Genomic DNA, 14,239 nt, shown 5'->3' on the forward strand with positions numbered 1-14,239 from the left:
TATGGGACAATTCCCCATGGCCAATCCACCTTAACTTACACATCCCTGGACACTATGGGACAATTTCCCATGGCCAATCCACCCTAACCTGCACATCCCTGGACACTATGGGACAATTTCTCATGGCCAATCCACCCTAACCTGCACATCCCTGGACACTATGGGACAATTCCCCATGGCCAATCCACCATAAACTGCACATCCCTGGGCACTATGGGACAATTTCCCATGGCCAATCCACCATAAACTGCACATCCCTGGGCACTATGGGACAATTTCCCATGGCCAATCCACCCTAACCTGCACATCCCTGGACACTATGGGACAATTTCCCAGTCCCTGAATATGTTTAAGGCAGAGGTGGTTAGGTTGATGATAAACACAGTGCTGAAAGTTTATCAGGGAGTGGGCTAGCAGGAACGGGGAGCAGTCAGATCAGCCCTGAGCTGCCTCCCTGATGACGGGCTGAGTGGCCACCTCCCCCCATGTCCCCATGGAAACAGCCAAAGGCAGTGACCACCAGCTCGGAGTGACCGTGATTTGGAGCAGGGGCCAGTAGCTCCCAAAGACAACTTTGGTCCTTACCGCAGCCCGTGGCATTTCTCCAATCTCCGGTCATCACTCCCCGTCTCTGACACTCTGCGGCGTACGATCCAATCGCCTGACACCGCAGCTCCTCGCTCACTCCCACCGCGCACAGATCATAGATGCAGTTTTCCTGGGAACTCATCGGGCTCAGCACCGAATGACACCGGTGGAATGGCCCACTGACGTTGCTCAGAACACCGCAGTAACTTTCGGAGCTCAAGAGACGGCGGTCAGAGTCACTGCACCGAATCACCGAGCCCGGATCGTCCGAGCACACAGCCTCGGGATGGGAGATTTTCCAGCTGTTCCCGAACACTGCTGCTGTAGGCAGCGCCGTGCCGTTGGGAGACACAAAATCATCTGCCGGCTCTCCGTTGAAGTTTCCACACAGTCCGCACAGTGATCCCGAATACAGACTGGGAACCATCACCACCGCGTAATGGCTCCAGTCGTAGGACACTCGGAGCCCAAACACCGTCTCCAGCACCGCCGCCGATCCGCTCCGGAAAACACGGACTTTCCCGGATTCTAAACTCACTGGCAAATTGACACTCTCTCCGTTTACCTGGCAACAGAGCAACACAAGCTGGAGGTGTGACAGATATAGGGACACAGCAACAACTCACTCTCCCCTCCCCCCAATATCCCTCCCTCAGGATCAGGGATTCTCCCGAAACTCTGCTCTTCCTGGGACACCTCCACCAGGGACCCATTTCTCCAAACCACATTGACTTTATGTGGCTAGGTTAGGGTGGATTGGCCGTGGGAAATTGTCCCATAGTGCCCAGGGATGTGCAGGTTAGGGTGGATTGGCCATGGGAAATTGTCCCATCGTGTCCAGGGATGTGCAGGTTAGGGTGGATTGGCCATGGGAAATTGTCCCATAATGTCCAGGGATGTACAGGTTAGGGTGGATTGGCCATGGGAAATTGTCCCATAATGTCCAGGGATGTGCAGGTTAGAGTGGATTGGTCATGGGAAATTGTCCCATAGTGCCCAGGATGTGCAGGTTAGGTCGGATTGGCCATGGGAAATTGTCCCATAGTGTCCAGGGATTTGAGGCCAGGTGTGTGAGCTATGAGAGATGCAGGGTTATTGGGATTGTGTTGTGGGACAATGGATCAGGGTGCGATGCCTTTCCCAGGGTCAGTGCGCACTCAATGGGTGGAATGGTCTCTTTCTGTTTGTGGGGATTCTAACACTCCCTTTAGCAGAATAATGAATGAGCCAGAGGGTCATTGAGAGACGATCCAGGAGGGAGGGTTACAAACCCCATGGTCAGTGTGGGGGGGTGGGCGGCGTGTTGGTTAAGGGGGAGTCTGGAGAGCACACCTCTGGGAGACTGAAATTGGGAATGTGTTTCCCTGGCATTCAGGATCCAGCACAATCCCTCTGATACCCACGATGGGCCGAACATCCTCTCTCTGCTCTGTCAGTGCCAATCCCTCACATTGTCCGCGTGTTTACCTGCACGCTGCCTGTTTGACCCCTCGACACCTGGATCCGATGGCCATACACCTGAACTTCGACCAGACGTGTCCAGGACACAGCCTGGGATCCGCGATGATCATTCTCCACATCAATGCTGAATGTGGTCAGGTTCCCAGCCTCTCCACACCATTTACTCAAGGTGTATTTACAAGAGCCTTGGAAATCAAACCTCTTGCCGTCAAAGCTGGTGTAATGGGGGTCACCGGAGGCCAGGCAGGTGCCACGTGCTCTGGGGTAACAGTCCCGTACCCCGTTCACCAGGCGACAATCTTCATGGTGCCCACAGCTGAAAGCGGAACAGCTCATGCCAACACTGGCGTTGAGGCAGCTACATTTCTGACTGCAGTTCTCAGTCAGGATGACACGCTCACCTTTGCTGTAGTAACGACCTTGGAAGGAGCAGCCACACTCAGCGGAGGTCACACACACCCCTCCGCTCAGGAAGTAACCCCTGTCACACTTGCAGCCCTCCACGCACGGCTCGTTGCAAAACAACAGCGCGTTAGGATCAGTGCAAGTGGCTGGGCAGGCGCTAGTGCAGCTCTCGTAGTGACTGTGTGGTGGACACTGCATCTCTGAAACACAGATATACAGAATGTTCTGATTAAATAATGTGACAAAGACCAATCGGACGTTTATGTTCAGTGAAATCACCATAGTGCCTTGATTATTGCGACCCAGTGATGTTCCCTCTCATTTGACTTTTGGAATAAAAATTCACCTGTAACTGAGCCTTCGCTTGGAACAGACCTGTTCCTTTGAGATTTTCACCAGTGTGTGGTTCCACAAATGGGTTCCTCTTCCGAGGAACTGTAATCGATGCTTTTACAGCTCAGGCATTCGGTCCTTGGGAGACACTGTGGTCAATGGTCAGCATTACCACAGAACCATGGACCAACCAGGGAATCTGGACATTCTCACCGTGTCTGCAAGGGCTTCCTCCGGATGCTCCAGTTTCCTCCCATATTGCCCAGGGATGTGCAGGTTAGGGTGGATTGGCCATGGGAAATTGTCCCATAGTGCCCAGGGATGTGCAGGTTAGGGTGGATTGGCCGTGGCAAATTGTCCCATAATGCCCAGGGATGTGCAGGTTAGTGTGGATTGGCCATGGGAAATTGTCCCATAGTGCCCAGGGATGCGCAGGTTAGGGTGGATTGGCCATGGGAAATTGTCCCATAGTGCCCAGGGATGTGCAGGTTAGGGTGGATTGGCCATGGGAAATTGTCCCATAGTGCCCAGGGATGTGCAGGTTAGGGTGAATTGGCCATGGGAAATTGTCCCATAGTGCCCAAGGATGTGCAGGTTAGGGTGGATTGGCCATGGGAAATTGTCCCATTGTGCCCTGGATGTGCAGGGTAGGGTGGATTGGCCATAGGAAATTGTCCCATAGTGCCCAGAGATGTGCAGGTTAGGATGGATTGGCCATGGGCAATTGTCCCATAGTGCCCAAGGATGTGCAGGTTAGGGTGGATTGGCCGTGGCAAATTGTCCCATTGTGTCCAGGGATGTGCAGGTTAGGGTGGGATTGACAATTGGAAATTGTCCCATAGTGCCCAAGGATGTGCAGGTTTGGGTGGATTGGCCGTGGGAAATTGTCCCATAGTGCCCAAGGATGTGCAGGTTTGGGTGGATTGGCCGTGGGAAATTGTCCCATAGTGCCCAGGGATGTGCAGGTTAGGGTGGATTGGCCATGGGAAATTATCCCATAGTGCCCAGGGATGTGCAGGTTAGGGTGTATTGGCCATGGGAAATTGTCCCATAGTGTCCTGGTATGTGCAGGTTAGGGTGGGTTGACCATTGGAAATTGCCCCAAAGTGTCCAGGGATGTACAGGTTAGGGTGGGTCATTCTTGGGAAATGCTGGGATAAGGTTGGACAGTGGGTCTGGTTGAATGCCCTTTGGGAGGGTCAGTTTGGACTCGATGTACTGAATGACCTGCTTCCTCACTGTGGGGACTCTATGATTGTACGAATGTTTAGCCTTTTAACCTTGTGAAGTTGGATTGTCATACAGTGGGGACTTACCGCACAGTCCTGGCCCCCTCCAATCAAACCCGGACACTCCTTGTTGGCGGCACCTTGCTGCGTAGGTGCTGATCGCCTGGCACAGGATTGGCATAGCACCGCCCGAAGCACAGAGATCCAAGACACAGCTCTGGACGAAACCCTGTGCTGGCAGGGCAGTGTGGCAGATATTGAATGCACTGTCCACCCTGTCGATGAGGCCACAGTAACTCTGGCCACTGTAGAGGCTGGATTGTTCTGGGGTACAGAGCTCACACTGCCCGCTGCACTGGTCCTCACACATCTCATCACCATCAGAAACCCTCCAACTTCTTCCAAACTCCACCTCCGAGTCAACAACCGTCCCATTGGGCAATTGGAACTCATCGGCCAGCTCAGTGTTCATGTTCCCGCAGAGTCCGCAGGTCGCATTTCCGAAACTGGCCGGCAGGGAGATGCTGGCATGGCTCGAACCATCAAATTGTACTTTGAGACCGAACTCTGTGCTGACCGTGACCATGAATCCACTCATGGAAACACGGATCTGACCCCCTCCGATAACAACCGGCACCGAGACTCGAGTCCCATTCAGCTGTGAATGGAAGCAATCGCAGCATTATTCACAAACTAATCTCACTGCCCCCGCTCTCTCCCCATAGCCCTGTATCAATCCCCTAAACTAATCCCACTGTCCCCCGCTCACTCTCCCATAGCCCTGTATGAATCTCCAAACTAATCCCATTGCCCCACTATCTCCCCATAGCCCTGTATCAATCCCCAAACTAATCCCACTGCCCCCCGCTCTCTCCCTATAGACCTGTATCAATCCCCAAACTAATCCCACTGCCCCCCGCTCTCTCCCCATAGCCCTGTATCAATCCCCAAACTAAACCCACTGTCGCCCGCTCCCTCCCCATAGCCCTGTATCAATCCCCAAACTAATCCCACTGTCCCCCGCTCTCTCCCCATAGCCCTGTATCAATCCCCAAACTAACCCCACTGTCCCCCGCTCCCTCCCCATAGCCCTGCATCAATCCCCAAACTAATCCCACTGTCCCCCGCTCTCTCCCCATAGCCCTGTATCAATCCCCAAACTAATCCCACTGTCCCCCGCTCTCTCCCCATAGCCCTGTATCAGTCCCCAAACTAATCCCACTGCCCCAGTCTCTCCCCATAGCCCTGTATCAATCCCCAAACTAATCCCACTGACCCCGCTCTCTCTCCCCATAGCCCTGTATAAATCCCCAAACTAATCCCATTGTCCCCCGCTCTCTCTCCCCATAGCCCTGTATCGATCCCCAAACTAATCCCACTGTCCCCCGCTCTGTCTCCCCATAGCCCTGTATCAATCCCCAAACTAATCCCACTGCCCCTGCTCTCTCTCCCCATAGCCCTGTATCGATCCCCAAACTAATCCCACTGTCCACCGCTCTCTCCCCATAGCCATGTATCGATCCCCAAACTAATCCCACTTCCCCTGCTCTCTCTCCCCATAGCCCTGTATCAATCCCCAAACTAATCCCACTGCCCCAGTCTCTCCCCATAGCCCTGTATCAATCCCCAAACTGATCCCATTGTCTCGCTCTCACCCCATAGCCCTGTATCAATCCTCAAACTAATCCCACTGCCCCCTGCTCTCTCCCCATAGCACTGTACCAATCCCCAAACTAATCCCACTGACCCCGCTCTCTCCCGCCATAGCCCTGTATCCATCCCCAAACTAATTCCACTGCCCCTGCTCTCTCTTCCCATAGCCCTGTATCGATCCCCAAACTAATCCCACTGCCTCGTGCTCTCTCTCCATAGCCTTGTATCAATCCCCAAACTGATCCCACTGTCTCGCTCTCACCCCATAGCCCTGTATCAATCCCCAAACTAATCCCACTGCCCGCCGCTCTCTCCCCATTGCCCTGTACCAATCCCCAAACTAATCCCACTGTCCCCCGCTCTCTCCCCATAGCCCTGTATCAATCCCCAAACTAATCCCACTGTCTCGCTCTCACCCCATAGCCCTGTATCGATCCCCAAACTAATCCCACTGTCCCCCACTCTCTCCCCATAGCCCTGTACCAATCCCCAAACTAATCCCACTGCGCCACTCTCTCCCCATAGCCCTGTATCGATCCCCAAACTAATCCCACTGTCCCCCGCTCTCTCCCCATAGCCCTGTACCAATCCCCAAACTAATCCCACTGCCCCACTCTCTCCCCAGAGCCCTGTATCAATCCCCAAACTGATCCCACTGTCTCGCTCTCTCCCCATAGCCCTGTATCAATCCCCAAACTAATCCCACTGCCCCCGCTCTCTCCCCATAGCCCTGTATCAATTCGCAAACTAATCCCACTGCCCCCGCTCTCTCCCCATAGCTCTGTATCAATCCCCAAACTAATCCTACTGGCCCCGCTCTCTCTCCCCATAGCCCTGTATCGATCCCCAAACTAATCCCACTGCCCCACTCTCTCCCCATAGCCCTGTATCGATCCCCAAACTAATCCCACTGCCCCGCTCCCTCCCCATAGCCCTGTATCGATCCCCAAACTAATCCCACTGTCCCCCGCTCTCTCTCCCCATAGCCCTGTATCAATCCCCAAACTAATCCCACTGTCCTGCTCTCTCTCCCATAGCTATGTATCAATCCCCAAACTAATCCCACTGCCCCCCGCTCTCTCCCCATTGCCCTGTATCAATCCCCCAACTGATCCCACTGTCTCGCTCTCACCCCATAGCCCTGTATCGATCCCCAAACTAATCCCACTGTCCACCGCTCTCTCCCCATAGCCCTGTACCAATCCCCAAACTAATCCCACTGCCCCACTCTCTCCCCATAGCCCTGTATCAATCCCCAAACTAATCCCACTGCCCCGTGCTCTCTCTCCATAGCCTTGTGTCAATCACCAAACTGATCCCACTGTCTCGCTCTCTCCCCATATCCCTGTATCGATCCCCAAACTAATCCCACTGTCTCGCTCTCTCCCCAGAGCCCTGTATCGATCCCCAAACTAATCCCACTGCCCCGCTCCCTCCCCATATCCCTGTATCGATCCCCAAACTAATCCCACTGTCCCCCGCTCTCTCTCCCATAGCCCTGTATCAATCCCCAAACTAATCCCACTGTCCCCCGCTCTCTCTCCCCATAGTCCTGTATCGATCCCCAAACTAATCCCACTGACCCGTGCACTCTCCCCATAACCCTGTATCGATCCCCAAACTAATCCCACTGCCCCTGACCTCTCTCCCCATAGCCCTGTATCAATTCCCAAACAATTCTCCTCTGCCCGGGTGCACTCCCCATAGCTCTATATCAAGCTCAAAACTACTTTCAGGGCCCACCTTTCTCCCATAGCCCTGTATCGATCCCCAAACTAATCCCACTGACCCGTGCTCTCTCCCCATAGCCCTGTATCGATCCCCAAACAAATCCCACTGACCCGTGCTCTCTCCCCATAGCTCTGTATCAATCCCCAAAGTAATCCCACTGCCCCTGCTCTCTCTCCCATAGCCCTGTATCAATCCCCAAACTAATCCCACTGCCCCTGCTCTCTCCCCATAGCCCTGTATCAATCCCCAAAGTAATCCCACTGCCCCTGCTCTCTCTCCCATAGCCCTGTATCAATCCCCAAACTAATCCCACTGTCCCCGCTCTCTTCCCATAGCCCTGTATCAATCCCCAAACTAATCCCACTGCCCCGTGCTCTCTCTCCATAGCCCTGTATCAATTCCCCAAACTAATCCCACTGTCCATAGCCCTGTATCAATCCCCAAACTAATCCCACTGCCCCCGCTCTCTCTTCCCATAGCCCTGTATCAATCTCCAAACTAGTCCCACTGCCCCACTCTCTCCCCATAGCCCTGTATCAATCCCCAACCTAATCCCACTGCCCCCCACTCTCTCTCCATAGCCCTGTATCAATCCCCAAACTAATCCCACTGCCCCGTGCTCTGTCCCCATAGCCCTGTATCAATCACCAAACTAATCCCACTGCCCAGTGCTCCCCCTCCATAGCCCTGTATCAATCCCCAAACTAATCCCACTGTCCCGCACTCTCCCCATAGCCCTGTATCAATCCCCAAACTAATCCCACTGTCCCGCACTCTCCCCATAGCCCTGTAACAATCCCCAAACTAATCCCACTGTCCCGCGCTCTCCCCATAGCCCTGTATCAATTCCCAAACTCATCTCCCCTGCCCTGGGCGCACTCCCCATAGCTCTATATCAAGCTCAAAACTACTTTCATGGCCCACCTTTCTCCCATAGTCCTGTATCGATCCCCAAACTAATCCCAGTGCCCCATTTTCTCCCAACAACTCTGTCTCAAACCCCAAACTAATCCCACTGCCCAGCCTCTCCCCATAGCCCTGTATTAATCCCAAAAACGCCCCACATTTTCTCCCCATAGCTCTGTATTGATCCCAAACTAATCCCACTGCCCCACTCTCTCTCCATAGCCCTGTATCAATTCCCAAACTAATCCCACTGCCCCGCGCTCTCCCCACAGCCCTGTATTGATCCCAAACAAATCCCACTGTCCCGCGCTCTCCTCATAGCCCTGTATCAATCCCCAAACTAATCCCACTGACCTGTGCACACTCCCCATAGCCCTGTATCAATTCCCCAAACTAATCCCACTGCCCTTCTCACTGCCCATAGCCCTGTATCAATCCTCAAACTAATCCCACTGCCCCCGCTCTCTCTCCCCATAGCCCTGTATCGATCCCCAAACTAATCTCACTGTCCCTGCACTCTCGCCATAGCCTGTATCAATCCCCAAACTAATCCCACTGTCCCCGTGCTCTCCACATAGCCTGTATCAATCCCCAAAATAATCCCACTGCCCCACTCTCCCCATTTCCCTGTATCAATCCCCAAACTCATCCCACTGCACCGTGCTCTCTCTCCATAGCCCTGTATCAATCCCCAAACTAATCCCACTGCCCCACTCTCCCCATTTCCCTGTATCAATCCCCAAACTAATCCCACTGTCCCACTCTCTCCCCATAGCCCTGTATCAATCCCCAAACTAATCCCACTGTCACACTCTCTCCCCATAGCCCTGTATCAATCCCCAAACTAATCCCACTGCCCCTGCTCTCTCCCCATAGCCCTGTAACAATCCCCAAACTAATCCCACTGTCCCGCGCTCTCCCCATAGCCCTGTATCGAAGCCCAAACTAATCCCACTGTCCCGCTCTCTCCCCATAGCCCTGTATCGAAGCCCAAACTAATCCCACTGTCCCGCGCTCTCCCCATAGCCCTGTATCAATCCCCAAACTAATCCCACTGTCCCGCACTCTCCCCATAGCCCCGTATCAATCCCCAAACTAATCCCACTGCCCCACTCTCTCCCTGCAGCCCTGTAACAATCCCCAAACTAATCCCACTGTCCCGCGCTCTCCCCATAGCCCTGTATCAATCCCCAAACTAATCCCACTGCCCCACTCTCTCCCCATAGCCCTGCATCGATCCCCAAACTAATCCCACTGTCCCACTCTCTCCCTGCAGCCCTGTATCAATCCCCAAACTAATCCCACTGCCCCACTCTCTCCCCATAGCCCTGCATCGATCCCCAAACTAATCCCACTGCCCCACTCTCTCCCTGCAGCCCTGTAACAATCCCCAAACTAATCCCACTGCCCCACTCTCTCCCCATAGCCCTGCATCGATCCCCAAACTAATCCCACTGCCCCACTCTCTCCCCATAGCCCTGTATCAATTTCCAACCTCATCTCCCCTGCCCTGGGCGCTCTCCCCATAGCTCTATATCAAGCTCAAAACTATTTTCATGGCCCACCTTTCTCCCATAGCCCTGTATCGATCCCCAAACTAATCCCAGTGCCCCATTTTCTCCCAACAACTCTGTATCAATCCCCAAACTAATCCCACTGACCTGTGCACACTCCCCATAGCCCTGTATCAATTCCCCAAACTAATCCCACTGCCCTTCTCACTGCCCATAGCCCTGTATCAATCCTCAAACTAATCCCACTGCCCCCGCTCTCTCTCCCCATAGCCCTGTATCGATCCCCAAACTAATCTCACTGTCCCCACACTCTCGCCATAGCCCTGTATCGATCCCCAAACTAATCCCACTGACCTGTGCACACTCCCCATAGCTCTGTATCAATCCCCAAATTAATCCCACAGGCCTTGCTCTCCCCACAGCCCTGTATCAATCCCCAAACTAATCCCACTGCCCCCCGCTCTCTCTCCATATCCCTGTATCAATCCCCAAACTAATCCCACTGCCCCGTGCTCTGTCCCCATAGCCCTGTATCAATCCCCAAACTAATCCCACTGCCCCCGCTCTCTCCCCATAGCCCTGTATCAATCCCCAAACTAATCCCACTGCCCCGTGCTCTGTCCCCATAGCCCTGTATCAATCCCCAAACTAATCCCACTGCCCCCGCTCTCTCCCCATAGCCCTGTATCAATCCCCAAACTAATCCCACTGCCTCCACTCTCTCCCCATAGCACTGTATCAATCCCCAAACAGATCCCACTGCCCCCCGCTCTCTCGCCATAGCCTGTATCAATCCCCAAAATAATCCCACTGCCCCACTCTCTCCCCATAGTCTTGTATCAATCCCCAAACTAATCCCACTGCCTCCACTCTCTCCCCATAGCCCTGTATCAATCCCCAAACAGATCCCACTGCCCCCCGCTCTCTCCCCATAGCCCTGTATCAATCCCCAAACTAATCCCAGTGCCCCATTTTCTCCCAACAACTCTGTATCAATCCCCAAACTAATCCCACTGCCCAGCCTCTCCCCATAGCCCTGTAGTAATCCCCAAAATGCCCCACATTTTCTCCCCATAGCTCTGTATTGATCCCAAACTAATCCCACTGCCCCGCGCTCTCCCCTTATCCCTGTATTGATCCCAAACAAATCCCACTGCCCCACTCTCTCTCCATAGCCCTGTATCGATCCCTAAACTAATCCCACTGCCCCGCTCTCTCCCCATAGCCCTGTATCGATCCCCAAACTAATCCCACTGCCCCGCTCTCTCCCCATAGCCCTGTATCAGTCCCCAAACTAATCCCACTGTCCCACTCTCTTCCCATAGCCCTGTATCAATCCCCAAACCAATCCCACTGTCCCACTCTTGTCATTGTCCTATGTTTAAATTCCTCTCAATGAATGATTTGCTGCTCAGAAGTTTGCGGTGAAGTTTTAAATCTGGATCTTTACATCAGAATTGCAAGTTGTACTGAACACCAGGTAGAAGGTACCACCCAGCGACGCCAGGTTCCTCACAGTCCCTGTACTTACCAGGATCTGATGGGTCGTTCCTTTGATCAAGGTGATCTCCGTGTTGTAGATGAACAGTCGGATTAGTTTGAGCCAGGACACTACTCTGTTCTCACGGTTCTCGTTCTTTGCCTCCACTCTGAAAGAAGGTAAACTTGTGTTCCTCTGACACACCTCAGCCAGGACATAGGTGCAGGTCCCTTGGAAATGAAACAGCTGGCCATCGAAGGTTTGATAATGGGGGTCCCCGAAGATGCTGCAGGTCTGAACGGAGGCTGGCTTGCAGATGTAAAAGGAGGGTGATGAGAGACAGAACTCGTATGGAGCACATGGTTTATGTTCACAGACCAGAGAGCTGTTGCTGTTGCATTTACATTTTGTTTCACACCTCGAGGTGGTCCAGAAGCTATCATCCTGACGGATATATCTCCCTGGAAGAAGGATGTTGAATTGTTAAGGATAAGCAGTCAATCACCTAACCCCTTACCCCAGCTATCGATTTGAGCGATATTTGACATCTGCACAGCAACGGACAGGTATTAAATAGGAATAAAATGGAGAATAATGTTAGAAAAGATTGCTTTAAAGGCAGTTTATATGATTGTGCACAAAAATACTGATGACTTAAATGCAAAATTTAAGGTAAATGAGTAAGATTTAATTGTCCTTTGTGATGATGCTGTCCTTTTACAAGGAGATGTTTTCTTTCAGGGGGTTGTAAATGCATAGATTTTGTTGCGTCCAGTTATTATGGGGTTTAGGGCCAATTTGATTCCAGCTAATAGATACCCCTCAGGCAAGTTTCCAAGCTCCAAGTTTTTAAAATAAAGCATTTGAACTATGAAGAGGGAGTGGGCATTTCTCCGAGCTCGGCTTGGGTTTGGTTTTCACAGTGTGGCTGCTCCGAGACGCTGGGATTTCAAAACAAACACTTACATGTTAAAAGGTGTTCCATGCCGAATCGCTCTGCCATCTCACTCTCGCTCTCTCTCCTGCAAGACCCTATATTTAATTTCACCTTTTTTTTGGCCAAGGGGTCTTTATGGAGACTGTTGCAGGAATTTGGAACTGCACCATTAATTTGGGATGGTCGGACGAGTTTCGGAAACATTAAATTATTCTGTTTTTATTCTCTTTTGTTTGTGTTTCAGTCGGTATTCTGTAAATAAATTCTGTTTTGTTTAAAATTGAGGGGTTTTGATCAGCTGCGTCAGTCCTGGAATATCCACCTCACATCTGCTCAAAACTACCAGCAAGATTCGGGTCAGGGCTGCCTTCCTGAAATGTTTGGAGGGACCTGACCTGGTCGATAACACACCGACATGGCTGCAAGCTGACGATGATTAGGAGCTGAATATCCAAGGGCATTCTGAACTTGGGAAGGTAGGTGAAAGGGGAAAGCATCCGGGGACTCTCCTGATAATGACAGACACCTACACGTGAGTAAGGGTCTCAATCTCAATCTCCTGATAATGACAGACACCTACACGTGAGTAAGGGTCTCAATCTCAATCTCCTGATAAAGACAGACACCTACACGTGAGTAAGGGTCTCAATCTCAATCTCCCGATAATGACGGACACCTACACGTGAGTAAGGGTCTCAATCTCAATCTCCCGATAATGACGGACACCTACACGTGAGTAAGGGTCTCGATCGAAAGGCCAAGAGGGTCGGATCGGTTCGGGTGGGATCGGTTCGGGTGGGATCGGTTCGGGTGGGATCGGTTCGGGTGGGGCCGGTTCGGGTGGGATCGGTTCGGGTGGGATCGGTTCGGGTGGGATCGGTTCGGGTGGGGCCGGTTCGGGTGGGATCGGTTCGGGTGGGATCGGTTCGGGTGGGATCGGTTCGGGTGGGGCCGGTTCGGGTGGGATCGGTTCGGGTGGGATCGGCTCGGGTGGGATCGGTTCGGGTGGGACCGGTTCGGGTGGGATCGGTTCGGGTGGGATCGGTTCGGTTGGTATCGGTTCGGGTGGGATCGGTTCGGGTGGGGCCGGTTCGGGTGGGACCGGTTCGGGTGGGATCGGTTCGGGTGGGATCGGTTCGGTTGGGATCGGTTCGGGTGGGACCGGTTCGGGTGGGATCGGTTCAGGTGGGATCGGTTCGGGTGGGATCAGTTCGGATGGCGCCGGTTCGGGTGGGGCCGGTTCGGGTGGGATCAGTTCGGGTGGGGCCGGTTCTGGTGGGATCGGTTCCGGTGGGGCCGGTTCGGGTGGGGCCGGTTCGGGTGGGGCCGGTTCGGGTGGGATCGGTTCGGGTGGGGCCGGTTCGGGTGGGATCGGTTCGGGTGGGATCGGTTCGGGTGGGATCGGTTCGGGTGGGGCCGGTTCGGGTGGGGCCGGTTCGGGTGGGATCGGTTCGGGTGGGATCGGTTCGGGTGGGAGCGGTTCGGGTGGGTCCAGATTGGGTGGGATCGGTTTGGGTGGCGCCGGTTTGGATCGGGTGGGATCGGTTTGGATCGGGTGGGATTGGTTCGGGTGGGATCGGTTCGGGTGGGACCGAATCGGGTGGCGCCGGTTTGGATTGGGTGGGATCGGTTTGGGTGGGATCGGTTTGGGTGGGATCGGTTCGGGCGGGATCGGTTTGGATCGGGTGGGATTGGTTTGGGTAGAAGCGAACATTGCTGGGAGTTGTTTATGGAATGACATATTGTAGTTTGAACAAGGTCTTGGGTCATAAGCCATGGAAGCAGACCCTTCGGCCCATCCAGTCCGTGCCGACCCTAATCCCCAAACTAACCCAGTCTTCCCTGCCTACTCCTGGTCCATATTCCTCCAAACCTTTCCTGTTCACATCCTTATCCAAGTGTATTTTAAATGTTCTAACTGTCCCCACCCCCCCCCCCCCCCGCCCACTTCCTCAGAAAGGTCATTCCACACACGATCCACCCTCTTGGTAAAAAAAAACTT

The 14,239-nt window shown here is 53.4% G+C and overlaps 1 protein-coding gene across 1 annotated transcript; it reads right to left on the reverse strand.

The window, feature by feature from the left end:
- Positions 1-430: 430 nt before the first annotated feature.
- Positions 431-12,654, reverse strand: LOC132808772 (IgGFc-binding protein-like). Its single transcript, XM_060822220.1, has 5 exons — positions 12,633-12,654; positions 11,352-11,761; positions 4,104-4,674; positions 2,056-2,654; positions 431-1,153 (listed from the first exon to the last, which is right to left on the reverse strand). The coding sequence occupies exons 1-5, from the start codon at positions 12,652-12,654 to the stop codon at positions 431-433; spliced, it is 2,325 nt and encodes a 774-aa protein (XP_060678203.1).
- Positions 12,655-14,239: the final 1,585 nt, after the last annotated feature.

The sequence above is a fragment of the Hemiscyllium ocellatum genome (assembly GCF_020745735.1).
Source record: "Hemiscyllium ocellatum isolate sHemOce1 chromosome 38 unlocalized genomic scaffold, sHemOce1.pat.X.cur. SUPER_38_unloc_4, whole genome shotgun sequence".
Classification (NCBI taxonomy): domain Eukaryota; kingdom Metazoa; phylum Chordata; class Chondrichthyes; order Orectolobiformes; family Hemiscylliidae; genus Hemiscyllium; species Hemiscyllium ocellatum.